The sequence below is a fragment of the Aquarana catesbeiana genome, linkage group LG01, assembly GCF_042186555.1.
Source record: "Aquarana catesbeiana isolate 2022-GZ linkage group LG01, ASM4218655v1, whole genome shotgun sequence".
NCBI lineage: Eukaryota > Metazoa > Chordata > Amphibia > Anura > Ranidae > Aquarana > Aquarana catesbeiana.
This window is the reverse complement of record NC_133324.1, coordinates 440,436,358-440,458,860: the sequence shown is the minus strand read 5'-3', so window position 1 is coordinate 440,458,860 and position 22,503 is coordinate 440,436,358. Positions and strand designations below refer to the sequence as shown.

Sequence of the window (22,503 nt, the reverse complement as noted above, 5' to 3'; positions counted from 1 at the left end):
AGACCAACACATGGAAAATTATAAATGGTTTTCAACATTTTTGACAAATATCTGAAAAGTGTGGCATTCATTTGTATTCAGCCCCCTTTACTAAAATACATTTACATTTTTGGTTGTAACATGACAATGTGGAAAATTTCAAGGGGTATGAATACTTTTTCTAGGCACTGTATGTACCCTCCACATTATATGCATGTATCCACACTTACAGCTCATTAGCCTTCCATTTGCCACACAGACTGCAGCAACTGAGGCAGAGGAACACCCCCAGATACACTTTAACAAAGGCAGGTGAAAACGAGAGAATCCCAATCAAAAGTGATGTATGTACCTGTTGGGGTGAGGGGGTTCAAATACACCACGGTCAATGGGCATGAAAGGGGTAAGTATAAAACCCCTTGATACTTAGAACTAGTCTTTCCTTTCCCTGATAGAGCAGCTGGTGGGAGGCATTGCTCCTCATCACTGGCCATAGTAATTATAGGAGCAGAGGTGTTGGCATCACTCCCCAGTTGACCAATGTGCGCTGGGTCAAGCATGAGTTAGCACTGTACTGATGTCACCATGCAAGTAGTGGTCGACGTGGGCCTCATGCTGTGGCGTTTGGTGCAAAATTGTGGGTCCTGCTTGTCATTGATGCTTACAGCAGAGTGGCACCCACGGGGGTTCAAAGCAGGGAGTGAGTTCCTTTTTATATCTGTGAATGAATAAAAAGCTCCCTGTTAAAGGGCTGAGCGCCCTATTTTGTTCCGGGAATGGGATGGTAAGGTCTTGCTCCGCTGCACTATATGTTGATACTACATACAGTTTATACAGCGCTCCCAGCCACTGCAACTTTTAGGCCCCTTTCACACAGAACAGATTCTGTTCTGATCAGCAGGGCTGATTGGAGCAGAGAAGGTGGATGACACTTCCATGTCCACTCAGTTTCTGCAGAGCGGACAAGGACAGAACCCACTCTGCTGTATGGGCGCCCAAGAGTAAACAGACTCCTCTGTCCGTTTACACCCAGCTACCTCTGATCTGCTTTGCCTAAACCGAGTCCACTTCCGTTTTAGTGGACTTGATCAGACCTGGAGGTAGGCAGGCATAAATGGACAAAAGTCTGTTTACACCTATCTTTCCATAGCAATGAATGGTCCTTCCAATCGGGTCCGTCTGAAAAACTGACATACCTGATCGGGACGCCTGCGTGAAAGGGACCTTAGTGAAGTAGTGCAATTGGACCAGTGTGGTTCAGACTATTTAAAGTTAAATGAGACAAGCACATGTATAGCTTAGTGTACAGTTTTGGTATGTTTTTTTTTTTTTTGTGACAGGGCTAAGTAACCTTGGGTGCATGTGTGGGGAGTTGCATCATTCTGGCCCAGCCATCAAGCTGGCTGAAAATGTAGATCCAGGACTGAGGGAAAATAGAAGCAACGGTGCAACAAAGGGGAAAGGCAGTTGTTTCATGGCTGGAGAATGGCACGTTGCAAGGTAAGAATTCATAATGTGCAAATATTCTAAATATACTTGCACATTATAACAGAAATTATAATAGAAATCTGTGAGATGCTAAAAAGTGATATACAGTATTTTAAAGTGATCCCGTCACCTTGCTACAAGAGTTGAATCTGAGCAAACCTGTAAAGAAAGTTAGGTTTCATACTTGCATGTCCAGACAATGAGGAAGCCAAACTTGTGATTTCTTGCTGAGATATTGCAGCTGGGTGTGATGTCCACTGCTGCTCGCTGTGGTTTCTCCAGCCAATTGCTGTGTCTTGTCCTGACATCGGTTGAAAAGTGGAACGACGAAGAGTGGCGTGGGACCCACTATCCAGCACATTTGGAAGTATTGGATCACATGGGTGTCAAATCACTGGAAGGAAATTTAAGTGTTTTTCCTTTCCGAATGTACCGGGTATTTATTTTTTTCACCTGCAACGTGCCTCTGAACTTTTGAACATTTGACTGTTCAGCAAAGTCAGTTTCTTAGAACAGCAACCATTCCCTTTACCTGCTTATAGGTTATAGCCCTTTCCTGGGAGTGTCTAATTGCTGTTTTTGCTGGCCCCTTCATCCTTCCTTTCCCTTCCCCACATAACATTTTATATAGTCGCTGGGGGAGGAGCAAAGGAGAATGCTATATAGCTGGGCTTCTGATGTCCCATCCAAGATGGTGGTGCAGAGCATCGGCCTGTGGGATATTGAATGTCTACACAACAAGATAGGCTTTTACAGGATATTAACATGGCAAAAATACTTTAAATGCGCATATAATCTTATTGGGAGATTGTTGAAAAAATGCTCTGGTGACAGGGTCTCTTAAGTTTCCTTTAAAGGCTGGCTAGCTTTTAACCACTTGCCGACCAGCCGCTGTTATCATACTGCGGGCAGGTCAGCTCGTTCCCGTGAATCGCCGTAGCTGTAGGTCGGCCCCTTAAACGGCTCTATCAGGCGTGCGCCCGTTGCGCGTGGCCGGCGGCCGTGATATCCACCGGCCCCACCCCCATTCTGTCAGGAGAGGAGAGACAGATCGTCTGTTCCTACTAATCAGGAACAGCGATATGTCTCCTTCTCTAGTCAGTCCCATCCACATACAGTTAGAAATGCACATGAGGGAACATATTTAACCCCTTGATCACCCCCTAGTGTTAACACCTTCCCTACCAGTGACACAGTAATCAGTGCATTTTTATAGCACTGATCGCTGCATAAATGTCAATGGTCCAAAAATGTGTCAAAAGTGTCCGATCTGTCTTCTGCAATGTCACAGTCCCGCTAAACAAATCCGCAGATCGCTGCCATTACTAGTAAAAAAAAATAATTAAAAATGCCATAAATCTATCCGATAGTTTGTAGACGCTATAACTTTTTGCGCAAACTAATCAATATACGCTTATTGCGAGTTGTATTTTTATTTTTTCAAAAATATGTAGAAGAATATTTATCAGCCTAAACTGATGAAGAAATTATTTATTTTTTGATATTTTATTATAGCAAAAAGTATAAAATTGTGTTTTTGTTTTGTTTTGTTTTTTTTTGTTTTTTTTTTTTTGTTGCTCTTTTCTTTATAATGCAAAAAATAAAAACCGCAGAGGTGATCAAATGCCACCAAAAGAAAGCTCTATTTGTGGGGAAAAAAAGTAATGCGACGCAGTGGCGTATAGCAAAAAATGGCCCGGTCATTTAGGGTGAAATTCTGCCGGTCCTTAAGTGGTTAACGTGATTGTAAAGTCTTGTGTGTTTGTTATTTTTAATTAAAAAAATAAGTTATACCTCCTCTGTGTAGTGGTTTTGCATAGAGCCACCCAGATCCTCCTCTTTTCGGGTCTCTTTTGGCTCTCCTGGCCCCTCCCTTCTGTTGGGTGCCCCCCACAGCAAGCTTTCTATTCTCATTGGCTGGCTGACTGACTCTGACAGCAGCTGGAGCCAATGGCGCCACACTGCTGTCTCAGGGTCTAGACATTCCTACAACATGTCCTGGATGGCTGAGACATTCCTACAACATCGCTGGAGCTAGAGGGACCTCAGGTAAGTATGAGTGGGGCTGCTGCACACAGAAGGCTTTTTATCTTAATCTGTAGACCAAAGGGCAGACCCTTTGGTCTACAGATGTGAGCACATGGCTTGCTGCCGCCATCTTTGTTTGCTGGCAAGTTGACATCAAGGCTGAAGTATGGAAACACTGTGCTGTTACCGAGAGGTCATTAGTGTTTAAACAATATCACACTATTCGGTACCCTCTTTTGTTTTACTTCCTCCATACCTACCGAGGGATCAAGTCCTGTAGGGATTATACCGCGGCTTAGGACTACAAGGATAGGTAGCCTCCATTGGCATACACCCTATGCTATTACCTCATTACCGTAAGGTAAGAGGCCACTGCTTATTATTGTGTGACTTGTACACGAAGAGTCACTACTTTTCTCTATTCAAGCACTTCACATTGGAACTTTTATTCACTCTAAGAAGAAATACTGTCATCTTGACACATTCATCACTATTTTGCGATTTGCACATATGAACTATTTTGCATTTCCTGATTTACAGTTTTATTGCTACACCTGGTCTCTATTTACTATAGAGTTTTGCACATTGCTATTTGCACATATGGACTATTTTGAACTTTCTTATTTATAGTCACATCTAATTTTTTGAACCTTCTTATTTATTGTCACATTCTATATATATTTTTTGCACTTCACCCTGCAGTTTCTATTTATTGCAGAGTTTTGCACATTGTATTCAGCACAGAGTGATTGTGGTGCTATATGCGTCACACTGTCTTGGTGACAATTTTTGAATTAGATGCTTGCATGCTGCACTTTATTTATTATGTCACATTGATAACTATACATTTATATTAATTTTGTTATCTTGTTAGTGGTCAATTTTTTTTCTCACTTATTTTAAGGAATTTTGCACTTTTCCCCGATGACATAATTTTTTCAGGTGTCTTTAGGTTGCCTATCCTCACCATTTATCACCTAGTGATCATGTGAGCGGCTGCCTGCATGTTTGCACCATATATTTTATTCATCTTTTATACATTTACTCAGCCACAGCACTAATTGTTCACCCTAGTAGTTTTTAACCCAGTTTTGGGATCCTTTTAATATTGTGTCCTCTCCCTTGGAGTGATATATTTATATTCATACTGATTACCATCTCGGTGATGCATTACACAAAGGTTGGTTTATGCATTAACATATCCCTGGCAATTCTTTTCATTTAGACTGTGACACTTTTTTTTTAAACATGAATTTGGCAGGACTTGTGACATCACACCTGTCAAGGGGTGAGTGGATCCTTTTTTTCTTGCTCTCCTTTGGTTGATGGCTATTTAAATACTTGTCACTGTAATTTCACATTTATCACATGCCTGACGAAGGGGTCCTACGTGACTCTGAAACGTTGCACTACTCTTTTGATGTGATCATGCGTTAAAAAATTTGCTTGGATGCTTCCTTGTTGATCCATGGTGTGCTGGCAAACGTTTTTCAGGAACGTGTGCGATGGGAATATGGAGTACTATTTGCTTCAGACCCAGACACAGAACAAGTATGCTGGAAACAAATGTCAGAAATCCTTATCTATACTTCTTCAACAGAAAAGCTAAGCTGGGATACAATATTTCTATACACAGTTGAGATAGTAGAATACTGAATAAGCAGCAGGATTTACATGATTGTAGATTTCAGCCAGGATGTAGAAATCCAGGCAAACTACTAAATACACAGATAAATTACAAATATGGAAGCTGTTTTACCTTCCAAAAAATGTGTATTTCTGTGTGTCCAGTTTTCAGATTTGTGTAGCCCTGTCTGGTAGGACAGGAGACCAGTCCGTATACCGTCACATTGCCCATTCAGAGAAAGAGAGGTTAGTCGACTAAAATCTAATGGATTTAGTTAAATTGTAATGCATTATTTAAACATTTCTCTCTGTGTATATATACTCCTGGAGTGAAAAAAAAAATCCAACATGTTATTTATGGTATTTAATGGGGTTGTTTTTTCACCGTAATGCATCCTAGACATTAAGGTGAGAACTTGTGACACTGACTGGCCCCCAGCCCGTTTTACTCACTGAGCCTTTCGTTCCCTCAGCGGAGACGCTCTGGACCTCTCTGCCCGGTGTTCTCGGCTCTTGATTGGATAGATTGATATCCTGCTGCTGTCAATCAAATCCAATGATGCAGGTGCCGGGGGGCGTGGCTGAGTCCGGCATTCTGTGTCTATGTATGCAAATGCTGGACTCGGGAGCACGCTCGTAAGGTAACTGGGAGAAGTGCTCTCCCGGGGGGGGGGGTTTACAGATGCGGGAAGGAGCCCCGAGCGCTGCCGGGGGGACCCCAGAAGACTATGATCGCGTCCACACTGTGCAAAACGAACTGCACAGTGGAGGTAATTATGACATGTTTGTAAACATTTAAAAAAAAAAATCACTTTAAGGTTTGAACAAACTACACATTCTGGATGGTCTAAGGAGGCCTGTAATGGTGCACACAGTGGTCTAAGGAGGCCTGTAATGATACACACTAAGCATGCCACACCACTTGGCACGCTACAGTTGCTACCTTGCTTACTGGAAGGGGAAACACTCAAGGGCTTTACAGACGGCGCTCCAAGGAAGGAGGAAGTTCACGTGGGTAAATGTCCCTCCCTCATATTTTTCTTTGTTGACCAAAATGAAATGGGCTTTCGTCATCGTTTTTGTCACTGGAAATATGCTGATGACGAAAATTATGATAAATGTTTTCATCGACAAAACACTGACAGATTTTTTTTTTTTTTTCTGTTTTTGTTTTTTGTAAGCAGTCTTCCCCCAATTCTTTTGCCACAACCAGCTCATAAGTACCTGTTGTTAGACCCCTTTCACACTGGGGCGGTTTGCAGGCGGTATTGCGCTAAAAATACCGCCTGCAAACCGCCCCTAAACAGCCTCCGCTGTTTGTTCAGTGTAAAAGCCAGAGGGCTTTCACACTGAAGCAGTGCGCTGGCAGGACGGTGAAAAAAGTCCTGCAAACCGCTTCTTTGGAGCGGTGAATTCACCGCTCCTAAACCGCTCCTGCCCATTGAAATCAATGGGACAGCGCGGCTACACCGCGGCAATACCGCGGCTATAGCCGCGCTGTATGAGTGATTTTAACCCTTTATTCGGCCGCTAGCGGTGCGGTTTTAACCCCCGCTGGCGGCCGAAACAGCTGCAAGAACGACGGTACAGCAGCGCTAAAAATAGCGCTGTTGTACCGCCGACGCCCCCACCGCCCCAGTGTGAAAGGGGCCTTAGTGTGAAAGGGGCCTTAGTGTGAAAGGGGCCTTAGTGTGACTGGTCCCTGCTGAACTGGCCAAATTTGTATCCAATAAAGGGCAGGCTGGTTGTACAGGAGTTGATCTACTGAGCAACTTCTCTACAACCACCACCACCCTGTCGGGTTTTTCCCAAGTCGATCAGTGCCCGCCAGCTATAGCCAGCAGCACTAATCAATGTATTGTGATGGTAGGGAAGTCTCCCTGCTGTCGGAATCCAAAAGCTCACTGGAAGAATTCAGGGCTTTTTTTGTTTGCACCACTCACTGGTTGAATTGGAAAAAAAAAAAGACTAATGTATGGGCTGCCCTAGAGGGAGTAATGACATTACCCCCTTATTCAGGGGTGTCCATCTCCATTTCATCACAGGATGCCTCAGCAGTATAGTTGCTCTCAAAGGGCCGGTTGTATCTCTGGTGCGTTGCTCACAGGGTTCAGGATTACACTACGTGCAGGTTTAAGTGTGCAACCCCCCCCCAAACTTCTTTGCACCTCTCTCTCCTACCTGTCCTAACTCTTATCTCCCTGTGTGTAGGTGGCTCTGCCTCACCTTTCAGGGAGATCGTTCTCTCTGATTCTGGCAATCTTACCCCGCTGTGAACGTGTGCAAGGGTCTGTTATTTCCTGAGCTGCTGAGAGCAAAGCTGTGCCTTGTAAAGCGTTCCTGGTTTCCATGCCTAGGCAAATAGTTATACATCCCAGGAGTCCAGAATAGGAGGGGTTTTCTCGGCTAAGCACAATCCCCTGCCTGTGTGCCTAAGCTAAGGGCAGATGGATTCCAGGAAGAGTTAATGCTACACGAATCATTGCCCTTACTCAAGATGACCAGGGCCAGAATTGCTAGGGAGGTGTTTTAAAAGTGATTTCTCAGCAAAATAAAGCATGGGGATATGGACGAGTGAGTTTGCTTTGAATATTCAAAATGAATTCAATCGTATTTTTGGTTTGTGGTGCTCAGGTGCAGTGAAGATCCGCTTTACGGTCTCTTGCACAGGGACGTCATTATTTACTAATGTTTACTCAGGAACTTGATGGAAAGTCCCTCATTAAAAAAAACTGTGTAAAGACCTGCCTAATGAGTATAGAAGAAACACTTCTTCATTGCCAGTGTTGTAATATACTCAATCCTACTTGAGTAAACACACGTATGCAAGTAAATTGCTGCACTTAAATGTTAATTTTTCCATTTTTGTTTTATGGCCCTGTAAGCATCGCTGTATTACTAATCTTTACTCCATAGACAACAATAGGGCTGCCACTAAGGATTATTTTCATAATCGATTAGTTGATTATTGTTTCGATCAAATAAAAGCCTCAAAACAATTTTGTGTATAAGTTGGTTATGTAAAGTTTAAAAAAAAAAAGACACTTTTTTAATCTTGAATATCTATATGCAGTGGTAAATCTAATCAACTCTGAGAATAACAGGAAAGCGATGTCTGACATAGGCAGGTAGCTTGTTGCAAGCTACCTGATCCTGCTGTCTCTTATGCTGGCCATTCATTTTTCTTTCAGTAGCTTTTGTTTTAAGAACATTTGTTCGACTTTCTAATCTATAAAAAGGAAAAAATTGTGTCCCACCAGAAAAAAAAATCATAATAAAGTGTAATAGAGTCCTCCATGGTAAGAACAGAAAAACCTAAAGGAGTTGTAAAGTCTCGGGGTTCTTTTACCTTCATGCATTCTATGCATGAAGGTGAAAAACCTTATGTGCTGCAGCTGCCCCCCAGAGCCCTCCCTTTTCTTACCTGAACCCGATCGTCCCAGCAATGAGCATGAGTCCAGCAGCTCCAGTTGCTGTCTCAGGTCCTCATTGGATAGATTGATAGCGGCAGGGGCCATTGGCTCCCACTGATTTCAATCAAACCCAGTAACCCGGGGGTGGGGTCAAGTCCTGCTGTGTTTGTCAATGGACGCAGCAGCAGGACTCGGGAGCGCGCCCGCACGAGTGCCCCCATGGAACAAGGCTCTCCGTGTGGGTAGTTGAAGAGGAGGCCGCTGGGGGGCCCCAGAAAAGGAGGATTGGGCCGCTTTGTGCAAAAAACCCTTGCACAGAATAGGTAAGTATAACATGTTTGTTATTTAAAAAAAAAAAAAAACCTTTACAACTGCTTTAATAAGAAGGTCCAGTAAAACCTTTATTTGGAAAGTCCAGTGCAGCAATGAAGTGAAACCATCTCCAGCACCTCATGAAGTGAACAGGTAGTTTCAAACTCTGTGCTCAGAGGTCAGCCACTGCATCCCAGTGAAATGAACACTTACCAGAGAAGATGCCTTTAATGTGTGTCTGTCATTCAGTAAGGAATAAACCCAGTAAGCCCATCCAGCGACACTTCTCATCAGGGCTAAGCTATGATAAAGCTCACCAGGAGCCAGATATGATCCACCTAGTGTAGTAATTTTAATCTGGATGCATATACCCAAAGAACACTAAAACGTAGCATAAAATCCTTACACATGAAGCAGCTGCCAACCTGGAATCGAGCAGTGGCGTGACGTCAGCACTACTATCGCCTCCCGGATGCGTTTTGTCCAATAGGACATTATCAAGGGGTGTCAAGGGATGACACACACAATAAAGGCATGCATGCTGTTGTAATGGCAGCCATCATCTCTGGTAAGTGTTCATTTCACAGGGATGCGGTGGCTGACCTCTGAGCATGGGGTTTGAAACTACATGTTCACTCCATGAGGTGCTGGAGATGGTTTCACTTCATTGCTGCACTGGACTTTCCTAATAAGTTTTTACTGTTTCACTGGACTTTCTTAAGTTTTTCTGTTCTTACCATGGAGGATTACATTCAATAATTGAGGACTCTATTTCACGTTATGATTCTTTTACTGTTGCTACACACTTTTTTTTTTTTACATTATTTATATAAGTTGGCTATACTGATTGTTCGTGACAGCAGCCACCTCACCACAGTGCCTCTGCACTTTTTTGATTTTCTAGTCGTTAATGGGGACAAATTTTTCGTTTTCAACCACAGTGATGGGAAAGTTCAAAGGCGCAGAATAGTAGACTTTTCTTGATTGAATTTTGGGACAGTGTATGTGGTCTTTGTTCAAAAATTACATTCATTTTAAAATGAAATGTTAAGCAGGTGAACTTTTGAAACGACATTCGTCCATTCATCGAATGTACAAAGAATTTTCGTACGCATATTCTCCACAAAAATGTTTTAATCACCTGTCATGATGTGGTTAAAAAAAAAAAGTTTCACTCTTTCAATTCTACATATCTACATGTAAAAAAATTTGGTCTTTTTTAGTTTAGCAAAAAATAAAAACCCCAGAGGTGATCAGATATCACCAAAAGAAAGCTCTATTTGTGGGAGGAAAATTATAACAATTTAGTTTGGGTACAGTGTTGCATTACCGCAAATTGTCATTCAAAGTGCGACAGCACTGAAAGCTGAAAATTTTCCTGGGCAGGAAAGGGGGGGGGGGGGGGTGGAGAGTGCCTGGTATTGAAGTGGTTAACTAATACAGTTTTCGTCCAAAAATACAGTACATCCCTTCTGAATTTTGTCTGTCGTAATGAGTATTTTCATACTTTAGTAACCTATTTGATATGGATATAAGCATGCAAAAAAAACATTTTGTCTGGTAATCTCATTTTGTGTACTAGGCTTTATATTGCCTCCAGTCTATCGGCCTCCAGTCTTTTTTGGGTTCAGATACTAATCTTCAGAGCCCTTAAAGTGGTTGTAAGCATTGAATTTTTCCCCTAAACAAACATCTCATGCTTACCTGCTCCGTGTAATGGTTTTGCACAGAGCAGCCCTCATCCTCTATAGTGACCCTAGAGCAAGTGGCAAAGTATAGTATAGACGCAGGGGTGTCAAACTGGCATCCCTCCAGCTGTTGCGGAATTACGAGTCCCATCATGCCTCTGCCTGTGGAAGTCATGCTTGTAACTGTCAGCCTTGCAATGCCCCATGGGAATTGTAGTTCAGCAACAGCTGGAGGGCCGCTAGTTTGACACCTGTGCATAGTGTCCCTATAGCAAGGTAAAAAAAAAAAAAATTTGCCCTCTTTAAAAATGATTAGCTTCCTTCTCCTGCTCAGGACTACATGTCCCATGAGGCATTGCTCCTCACACATTCACAAGTTCTCAGGCTCTTACTGACATGTATGGGCTGTAGTGTTGCCAACGGTCAGTATTTTTACTAGCAGCCAGTAAAAAAACGGGCACTTTTCTCCCACCAGTAAATGCCAGTGACAGTAAAAGGTTGCCAGTTAAAAAATATGGCTGTGACGCTCGGCTCGAAACAGCACATGCGCAGTTCTGGTCCAGAGCCTGCCGAGACCATCCGGGTGCCTGCTACAGTGTGTTCCAGTGGCATCGGCGTGTCTGGTGGAGGCAGTGCCTGAGCGTGTCGTGTGATGTTATGATGCAAGAGAGTCGAATGGAGCTGCCAGAGCCTCATGTGCGGGATGGGAGCAAGGCAAGCTGGGAGCTGGACTGTCAGTGCCGTGTGGACTGAAGGGACCACTTGGCGTGGAGGGAGATTGTCAATGTGACTCAGGAATTTTAGGTGTGTGTACCTGCCCATTCTAATTTCTTGCCCTCCTGAGTCCTGTCCCTGAGCTACTTACTATATAGAAAATAAAGTGAGCTAATCGGCTGACCAAGTAACTGATTGGCATAATCGATTATAAAAATAGTTGTCAACTATTTTTATAATCGATTATGCCGATTAGTTGTTTCAGCCCTACCTATCTACTATCTCTTCCTCAATGTTGGGTTTTCCTGACACCACAGAATCTCAGACGCCATGCCCCCAGCACACAGCTTCAATGGTGCATGTTTCCCTGTGACACTGTGTTGGGGGGGGGGGTTTCCTTTCCCTCCACTCAGATCTCGGATTACACTCAGCTCCCTGCTTTATGATGTGCAGTGTGACATCAGATCCCTGCCTGTTGGAGTTGAAATATCTCAGCCCCAGCTCAACCCCCTTTCAAGAAAAACTAGCATCAACTATTCAATGTTTTTTGATAGATCAGTATAGCAGCCCTGGAACATGCGTTTTCGAAAACAGTCAGGAAAGGCATCTCTCATTTCTATCCATGAAGGTTGTGTATGCTGGTAAGCACACCATAGCTGCACTACTCACTGGATGTACTAATGTTTTTCATATGTTCATAAACTATTCGTTTTATGTATTTGCAAATTTATAAAGAAATGTTTGGCAGCATTTACAACAGCATTTTTTTTGTGGTTTGTTTGACAGGTCAAAGCTTTAAAAGAGAAAATTGAACTTGAGAAGGGGAAAGATCAGTTTCCAGTTGCTGGCCAAAAATTAATTTATGCAGGTAATTCATGGGCGGTTTATTAACAAAATGGCTATATAGAATCCTTCTGACCTGTGACCTCTGTTGTGCATTTAGCAGAGCTCTCAAACACCGTGTTTATTCATGGTTATATGGAAAGTGTAATGTGTTGGAGTTGTTGCAGTGTTTATTTAAAAAAAATTAAATAAATTATATATATATATATATTAGGGGTGCAACGGATCGTTGCCGATCCGTAATCCGTACGGATCACCCTCCGCGGATCGGCACACCCGCGATCCGCGGAGCACTTTTCGGCCTCAGCCATAGGAAAGGCCGCGGCTTCGGCCTAGCTCCGGAGCGGCGGCCATCTTAGTACACCCGGAAGCGGCCGCTGTCTCGACAGGAAGTGACGTTTCGTCGCCGCCATCTTGCTACACCCCACACTCCTGCACAGTACAATAATGATAGAGTGAGAAGGGGGCAAGCGGACATCTTGTTACACCCACCGGAGTTTTAGATTTAAAAGCCATTTTCAACACAAAACTGAGCTTATATGCACAAATGCTGTATTTATGCATATAAGCTCGGTTTTGTGTTGAAAATAGCTTTTAAATCTAAAACTCCGGTGGGTGTAACAAGATTTGTGTGGTTTTTTTTTTTTTTTTTGGTTTTTTTTTTGTTTTTGTTTGCTGATCAGAAAATGATCCGATCCGTGACTCTGATCCGAGGATCGATCCGATCCGTGAGATTTTTGATCCGTTGCACCCCTAATATAAATAAATAAATATATATATATATATATATATATATATATATATATATATATATATATATATATATATATATATATATATATATATATATATATATATATATATATATAATTATTCACACGGTCCTCTAGTTACAAACATATGACTCCTACTTCCTACCCTTGGGTAGGGAAATTCACTCCTCTAAGAGTTATAGGAAAATGGTATCTCCACTGATGCTTTATCACCAATCTTTGTTTCCACAACAACCTAAAATTTTCAAAATCCAGTTGTCATTGGTACAGAAAGCGAGGTGAAATCAAGAAAAAGGAATCAGGAAAGCAAATGATACAGCGGTGTTAACCCTTACCTATGCTATCCAACAAGCTTAAAAATTGTTTTTTTGGCTGGAGCTACACTTAAAAAATTTACCTGTTTCGACTTGCATACAGATTCAACTTAACCTCCCTGGCGGTATTCCCGAGTGTGGCTCGGGGTTAAAATTCAGTACCATTAGCGGTAACCCCGAGCCACACTCGGGATCGCATTGCAGGATCCTGGGGCGGCTTTACTTACCTTGTCCCCGGGATCCTGCGATGTCCCCCGCAGTGTCCGAGGGCTCCGTCCTCCTCCGAAGCCTCTCCGTGCCAGGCTCCGTTCCCTGCGAGTGGCGCGACGCACGGGGGCAGAGCCTGGCGGCAAATTCAAAAAAATGTCAAAATCAACACATACAGTACTGTAATCTTACAGATTACAGTACTGTATGAAATGATTTCACATCCCTTTTGTCCCCAGTGCTCTGGCCCATGCCCTGCATGCAGTTTTACATGATATACACTGTTCTTTCTGCCTGGAAACTGGAGATTGTCCATAGCAACCAAAAAGTGTCCCTTTACGTCAAAAGTGGCTTTAGACCAGCTAGAAAACAGCGATAGTAAATTAGAACACTTGCAGAATTGAGCGATAGTGAATTGTGGGGAAATTTATTTTATTACTATTTTTTTTAATTTTTTTTAATTATTTATTTTTATTTATTATATTATAATTTATGTTTTTGTGTTTCAAACTTTATCATACCCGGGATATCTACTAGACTCTGGTTTGGACAGATTTAAGTGTGTTATTGTTAAGATTTACAGACCTACAATATAAAACGCCAAATTTCCATGCAAAATAATTGTACCGCTTTCAGCACCTAAAATCCGAAAGAACCATACCGCCAGGGAGGTTAAGAACAAACCTACAGACCCGATCTTGTTTGTAACCTGGGGACCGCCTTTATATCTATCTATATATTATATATTCAAATATTTTGAGGCTTTCTATTCCTTACTTGTTACTGTGTTGAATATAGAGATTTGTTGATTAACCGTTCAGTGCATTTACGCTATCTCTCCCTCAATTATTTGAGCGATCAGCCACAAAGGGAGTGCAAAAAATATGCTGATTTGCATTGTCAGAAGTAGCAGTAAACTGCAGTCGTTGTGACACTATGAATCGGGAAATATGGGAAAAAAATGACTCCTCCATTTTCATATCCAGGATAATTGCAGTTACAACCTGTTCAGTCAAACAAGGTTTTTAAAATATAGTAGACGTTTACGTGTACTTTATCACTGCCTGCCCTTCATAGTGCAGCCTGCTGAGAAATAATTAACCTTGCCTCTGTTTCTGCAATCTTTACTGTGTGTCCTTACCAGGCACCACACAGCCCTTTGAGTGAAAATATCCATCACTGGCCTGTCTTCCCAGTGTGCTGAAGTGTCATTTCTCCATTAATTCTTACAGGCGAGCTGCTTTGCAGTCTTCTGCTGGAAGAGAGCTCACCCATAGGAATAAATGCACACTCTGAAGATGAGCCAGTGGGGGCCATTTTAAAAGGCTGTGCTGTACACAGTGGAGACAGGGTGAGCAGAGTAAGTATTTCTCATAGCAAGCTGCACAAAGGGTATGGGCAGTGAAAAAAGTACTTTCACTATAACTGAACTTGTAATTTTAATCTTAAGATTATTTGCATATTTTAATTAAATCAGTATTTAATTTAATCAGTAATTACTTAATGGGCTATAGGCCACCTTCAGGTGATGGACACTGGTGTACCCAATCCAGGAAGTTCACTCCCTATACAACCCCTCCTCCTTCCAGGAGCACATCAGTTTTTTTCGTCAGTGTCTAAGGTGTTGGTCACAAGTGAAGATGTGCTCTGAGGAGCTCCAGGAGGGATCCATGCTGAATTTAAATAGGCTCCATACACCAGATCCATCCAAAGTGCCACTGAGGCCTAAGTGGATGGTACCTAGGGCCTCGTATCAGAAGCACGAGGTTTTTGCCTGTAACGCCTCTTTGTAGGGCTGGACCCCGGGAACTCAGGGCTTAGGTCTTGCTACATTACCTAAAGCTTTCCGGGTGGGGTGCTTTACAGGTCCAAGGGAGATGGAACCCCGATATCTAGGGGCCCGGTCCTTGAAGGTTTGCTAAACATAGCTCACCGTGATGGTTGGATTGTGAGAGGGGAGGGGGGAAATACTGCGCTAAACCAAAAAATAAAATATAAAGAATGTATAAGAGCAGCTAACACTCAAAGTTCAACAGCAACATACAAAAATTATGTGCAGCACTCAGAAATGTAACCATGTGAGTAGAAACATGTAATCAGGTGACCTAAAATTTTTAGTGCACATAGGTTCAAGTACTGGTAATTGGAAGTAGCCAATACTTATAAACATATGATAAATGTGAAAACAATCTATACACTAAAATAGTGTGATGTGAAAGAAATTTGAACACAAATTGTGCTAATAGGAGGACACAATAGGATGTTTAACAGTCCAAAAAACGTGTGCATGAGGAGTGGAAAAAGTTCTTATTTCCCCGTTTCCAGATAGGCTTGATAATATATAATCCGGATAAACCAGTTGATATACCTATGGACACTTAATAAGAATTCACAGATAAGAGGTAGGGTACTTTTACCAGCTAAGATGGACACACATACCATACGGCAGTGGGTCAAACGAGCTCATAATCCTCGGTTCCTGGAGATGCCACGCTGGATATGATGAACAGTAAACGGCTCTGAATCGTAAGGCTGAGCAGCAATGGACACCCAGCCGCAGGTTGGTCCAGGCCAATCCAAAGAAAAAATGGGCTCCATATGGTGCTCCATATCTATGCTTGTGATGCATAGAATCCTGTGGTTAAATTGGTTAGCCAAAGCACCATGTAAAACCCTGCTAACTGGGGTCCCCTTTTCATGGGGAGCGACTATTTGGAGAATATTTGGACAAATATATTCAAACAATTTCTAGTGGGAAAAGTACTCTTTTACCAGTCAAAAAGTATAAACGGCCTTCATTTAAATGGGCTCTTTCCCCTGCGCCAGGGGCTTCTGCTCCTAGGCAGTGGCAACGGCCTCTGCCGTCAGACTCTAGAGGAAAACCTCAGGGTCAGACCTAGGATCAAAAGATGTCCTGGGGTTGGAAACCTGCAAAGCGGAATCCTAAAGCCTCATCATGAAGAGGCAACTTCCCTCACCAAGGTGGGGGGAAAACTTCTGCAGTTTTCATAAGTCTGGCAAGAGGAAATTCAGGACAGATCTCCATGGTAACGCTGGGGTACAAGCTGGAATTTTGGTACTTTCCACCGCCTCGTTTCCTGAGGTCAAGCGTTCCCAAAGATCCAGAGAAAAGACCATCTCTGTTTCAGGCACTATACCGATTTAATATCTCAACGGGTGATCATACAGATGCCCACAAAAGAGCAAGGTCTGGGGTTTTATTCAAGTCTCTTTATGGTACCAAAACCAAATGGAGATGTCAGACCCATTCTAGATCTAAAAAATCTAAATCTGTTCCTGAAGATCCGCTGCTTTCGCAATGGAGACAATCAGGTCAGTAGTTTCTATCCTTCTAGGAGGAGAAATTCTGGCATCAATCAACATCAGGGATGCATATCTGCATGTCCCTATTTTTCCCGCTCACCAAAAGTTTCTGCGGTTCGAGTCAGAACAGCAGCATTTCCATTTTGTAGCCCTGCCCTTCGGGCTAGCCACAGCACCCCGGTTGTTCATGAAGGTGCTGGCCCCACCTCTAGCCAGGTTAAGGGCACAAGGCATAAGTCGTAGCGTACCTAGACGATCTATTGCTAATAGACCAGTCAGTGGCTCGTTTGGAGCAAAGCGTGCGCATTATAACCAGTTACCTGGAAAGTTTGGGTTGGATTCTCAACCTAGAGAAATCTTCCTTAACCTCCCTGGCGGTATTCCCGAGTCTGGCTCGGGGTGGAATTTCAGAACCAAAAGCAGTAACCCCAGGGCTTACTTACCTTGTCCCCTGGATCGTGCGATGTCTCCCCGCAGTGTGAGCGGTTCGTCCTCTGCTTGCGAGCATTGCGACGCACGGGGATGGAGAACAGCGCCAAATTCAAAAAGTGAAATGCATACAGTATACTGTAATCTTACAGATTACATTACTGTATGGAATTATTTCACATGCCTTTTGTCCCTAGTGGTTTCTCCAGTGCCCTGCATGCAGTTTTATATTATAAAAACTGTTCTTTCTGCTTGGAAACTGGAGATTGTCCATAGCAATCAAAAGGGGTTTTAGACCAGCTAGAAAACAGCGATAATTAGAATCCCTCACAGAATTGAGCGATAGTGATTTGTGGGGAGATCCGTCATCAAACACTGAAAAGTAATGACAGTGACAATTCTGCAACTGAGCAAATTTTAGTGTTTTTGATTTGATTACATTATTGAATAATTTTTATTATATTATTTGGTATAATTTATAGTTATTTATTATATTATAATTTATGATTTCGTATTTCAAACTTTATCATACCCGAGATGTCTACTAGACTCTAGTTTGGACAGATTTAAGTGAGTTATTCCTAAGAAATTACAGGCCTACAATATAAAACACCAAATTTCTATGCAAAATATTTGTACCGCTTTAAGATGCAAAAATCTGAAATAATCATACCGCTAAAATGGCTGGAGTACTTGGGTCATAGACACAGCCCAGGAAAAGGTGTTCTTGCCTCAGGCAAAGATTAAGAGAGCTGGTGCGGATGGTCAGGTCAAAAGGCGATCCCTCCATTCGCCTTTGCATGAGGTTACTAGGAACCATGGTGGCTTCATTCAAAGCAGTTCCCTATGCCCAGTTCCATTCAAGACTGTTGCAAAACTGTATCCTTTCCACTTGGAACAAAACAATTCAAGCTTTAGACTTGCCAATGCGGCTGTCCCCAAGGGTGTCACAAAGCCTCAATTGGTGGTTACTAACTCAGAATCTGCTGAAAGGAAAATCCTTCAGACCAGTTATCTGGAAAGTGGTAACGACAGATGCAAGCCTTTCAGACTGGGTGGCAGTGCTAGAAAAGACCACTGTCCAGGGACAGTAGTCAAGAGCCAAAAGAACCTTGCCCATCAATATCCTAGAGATTCGACAAAAAAAAAAGGACGGCGCCCTCTAAGTGCAGCATGTATGTTAAAAATATTTATTACAATAGATAAAAACACTCACATTTGAGTTGCTAAAAACCAGCATGTAAAGTAGTTTCATCCGTGTGCTCTCGGGGATGTGGGTGTCACGGGCCAGTGGGGGAGGGGGGGTTCCTGGGATGTGAGTCCTGTAAACTGGGTCCTGGTAGCTGTTCCAGTGGTGCCGAGGGTCCTCAGAGCCTCCGGGCGGCCAGGATGTCGGTCATGGATCCTCCGTGGAGCGCCGTGCTGACCTGCGTCTTCACTTCCGGGAGCGGGGAGAGGCGGGCGGTGCTTCGCGTTCGGAGCATGCGTGCTCCTTCAGGCTATGCCCGCCTCACCCCACTCCCAGAAGTGAAGATGCAGGTCAGCACGGCACTCCATGGAGGATCCATGACTGACATCCTGGCCGCCCGAAGGCTCTGAGAACCTCGGCACCACCGGAACAGCTACCAGGTCACAGGACTCACATCCCAGGACCCCCTCCACTGGCCCGTGACACCCACATCCCCCGAGAGCACGCGGATGAAACTACTTTCCATGCTGGTTTTTAGCAACTCAAATGTGAGTGTTTTTATCTATTGTAATAAATATTTTTAACATACATGCTGCACTTAGAGTGCGCCGTTCTTTCTTTTTTATTGTTCCAAAGCTTCTTCTAGCTTTTATAGACTGGCTGCCTTCCATTTATTCAGCATCATTTTATCCTTACATGGACTAATACCTGAACTTGTGAAACATTAACTACCACCACGAAGTTCCCCCTCTCAGGAACCCCCAACCCACCCCCTTCCCCCCACCATTTTTAGTTATATGTACTTGGCTACCTCCACTGTGCGCCATATTAACCCCTTGAGCGTTTATATCCTGGAGATTCGGGCAGTGCGTCTGGCTCTAAAAGCCTAGACTTTTAGGTTATGGGATTTTCCTGTCAGGATTCAATCCGACAATGCCACAGCTGTGGCCTATATCAATCGCCAAGGGGGCACCAAGAGTCTCTCAACACAGAGAGAGGTGAACCATATTTTAACTTGGGCAGAAAGGAATGTTCCGTGCCGATCGGCAGTCTTCATTCCGGAAGTAGAGAATTGGCAGGCAGACTAAAGTCGCCAGCAGTTATTCCCAGGGGAATGGTCTCTTCACCCCAACATATTTCGGGCTGTTTGCCAAAGATGGGGGACTCCGAACGTAGATTTTCTAGCGTCCAGGTTCAACATGAAATTAGTCAACTTTGTGGCCAGAACAAGGGATCCACTTGCATGAGGAACGGATGCGTTGGTGACCACGTGAGATCAGTTCTCACTGATCTATGCATTCCCCCCTATTCAGTTGCTGCCTCAACTTCTTTGCAGGATCAAGCTGGAAAGAAAGCCGGTAATTCTGGTGGCACCAGCATGGCCCAGGAGGTCATGGTATGCTGAAATCGTAAAGATGGCAGTGGAGGGCCCATGGTCCCACCCACTACGGCCAGATCTGCTCTCACAGGGACCGATATTCCATCCTACCTCACGGTCTCTAAATTTAACGGCTTGGCTATTGACACCCACATTCTGAAGAAACGTGCGCTATCCGGGTCAGTTATCTCTACCCTGATTAATGCAAGGAAGCCAGCTTCCAGAACTATGTATTATAGAGTCTGGAGGGCTTATGTTTCCTGGTGTGAGTCCAAGGGTTGGCACCCTCGGAGATATATCATAGGCAGAATTCTTGCCTTTCTACAATTAGTGGTAGAAATTAAATAGGTCTTGAGTACTATTAAAGCCCAAGTCTCAGCTTTATCGGTCTTATTTCAAGGACCACTTGCTACACATTCTTTAGTCCCGGGTTTTATGCAAGGTGTGATGCGGCTTAATCCGCCCGTCAAACCTCCCTTGAACCCTTGGGACTTGAACTTGGTTTTGTTTGCGTTACAAAAACAGCCATTTGAACCGATAAAACATATTCCCCTAGTCCTCCTGACAAGGAAGTTGGTATTTTTGGTTGCTATATCCTCAGCAAGGAGGGTTTCGGAATTGTCTGCTCTTTCTTTATAAAGAGCCATATTTGATTTTTCATGAGGACAGAGTGGTGTTACGCCCTCGTCCAGACTTTTTGCCAAAAGTGGTTTCAGGTTTCCACCTGAACCAAGATATTGTCCTGCCAGCGTAGCGTAGAAATCCACTGTTGCTAAGTGGATTCGGCAAGTTATAATTCAAACTTATGATGTAAGAAATAAGATTCCTGCTTTTCAAGTTAAGGCGCACTCTTCCAGGGCGGTTAGTGCTTCTTGGGCAGTGTGTCATCAGGCCTCCATGGCTCAGATCTGTAAGGCCGCAACTTGGTCTTCAGTGCATACATTCATAAAATTTTATTAGCTGGATGTAAGGAGGTATGAGGATATCGCCTTCGGGCGCAGTGTGCTAAAGGCAGCAATGTAGGTCCTCAAGTCTGGGGGTACCCTCCGGGTTGTCTCCCTCCCCTCGAGTAGCATTGCTATGGGACCTCCCATTAAGTAATTAAAGCGTTTGTAAAGGTGTTTTTTTTTTTTTTTAAAAATAACAAACATGTTATACTTACCTTCACTGTGCAGCTCGTTCTGCACAGAGTGGCCCCGAACCTCGTCTTCTGGGGTCCCTCGGCGGCTGTTTCAGCTCCTCCCCGCAAGCATTCACCACCTTAATGCGAGCTCCCTCGCACGGTGGTGAGTGCTTGCGGGCGCGCTCCCGTGATACAGCCGGCGGCTATAGCCGCTCGCTGTATCACTCGGCCCCGCCCCCCGGCGCGCCGCGTCATCGGATGTGATTGACAGCAGCGCGAGCCAATGGCTGCGCTGCTTTCAATCCATCCACTGCAGCCAATCAGCGGCCAGGGTGAGCGGAGGAACAGATGTCGGGAACGCGAAGCTGACTTTCGAGGCGTCAGGTAAGTAAAACGGGGGGGCTGGGGGCGGCGGTTCTGTCAGAAGTTTTTTCACCTTAATGCATAGAATGCATTAAGGTGAAAAAATTTTTACCTTTACAACCCCTTTAAGGCTCTGTGTCCCATGATGTACGATATAGAAAATAGTATTTTTATAACAGCTTACCTGTAAAATCCTCTTCTTGGAGTACATCTTTGGACACAGAGGTCCCTCCCCTGTTTTTTGGGATTTAAGTATATTGCTTTGCTACAAAAACTGATGTGCTCCTGGAAGGAGGAGGGGTTGTATAGGGAGTGAACTTCCTGGATTAGGTATACCAGTGTTCATCACCTGAAGGTGGCCTATAACCCATTAAGTAATTACTTAAGGCTCTGTGTCCCATAGGGCTGGGAGATTTTCCAAAAAAAAAAAAAATCTGCGATTTCCTTAAAAAAAAAAAAAAAAAAAAAAAAAAAACACTATTCACGATTCGGATAGTTAGTTTTTTTTTTTTTTTTTGTTTTTTTTTTTTTTTTTTTGTTGTTTTTTTTTTGGACACCGCGCCGGTCCTGAAGAGCTGCGGGCAGGATTTTTAGGCGGACTAGGCCGAAGCCGCAGCCTCGCCTAAAAACTCTTGCCCGCAGCTCCCTAGGACCGGCGCTGTTTCAGCGCTGGTCCTGGGGAGCTGCGGGCAGGCGTTTTTTAGGCGAGGCCGCGGCTTCGGCCTAGTCCGCGGCCTCGCCTAAAAACTCCTGCCCACAGCTCTTCAGGACCGGCGCGGTGGAAAAAAAAAATCGATTTTGCTTAAATTTTGAATCGATTTCACCTCTCAACTTGATTCAAGATTTAAATGGATTTTTTCCCCAGCCCTAGTGTCCCATGATGTACTCCAAGAAAGTGATTTTACAGGTAAGCTGTTATAAAAATTCTATTTTTTTTCGCTATAAAATAGGTTGGAGCACCCAAGCATTATAGATTTTTTTATTTTATTTTTTTTATAGCAGAGGCCCTTGAGAATAAAATGTTGGTTGTTGCAATTTTTATGTAATTTACAAGAAAGCCAACCCTTTGCTCTAAGAAAAAAAAAAAAAAACACCAAGATGATGCCTACAGCTTCAGGCAGCATCCTGGTATAACCTCTTGAAGCCTCTTGGTGTCATGAACAAGCACAAACTGCTCGTGTGAAACTCAACATTTGAACAGCATCCCATCGTGTGTGCAGCCATCCCCCATATAACCTCTTGAAGTCCAGCAACGTACGGGGTATTTTGCTGCTGGTCAAATGGTATACATTGCTAACATCTTGTATGTGGT

At 43.5% G+C, this 22,503-nt stretch overlaps 1 protein-coding gene across 4 annotated transcripts in view; it reads left to right on the top strand.

Annotated features, from left to right (window-relative positions):
* Positions 1-22,503, top strand: part of RAD23B (RAD23 homolog B, nucleotide excision repair protein) — a 66,710-nt gene that overhangs the window by 18,649 nt on the left and 25,558 nt on the right. For 2 of the 4 annotated variants that reach the window (XM_073636105.1, XM_073636112.1), the window contains exon 2: positions 12,035-12,116. The exons of the other annotated variants lie outside the window; for them this stretch is intronic. In XM_073636105.1, coding sequence (XP_073492206.1) covers positions 12,035-12,116 — 82 coding nt within the window. The remainder of the gene's footprint in view (positions 1-12,034; positions 12,117-22,503) is intronic. 4 annotated transcript variants of the gene reach the window in all.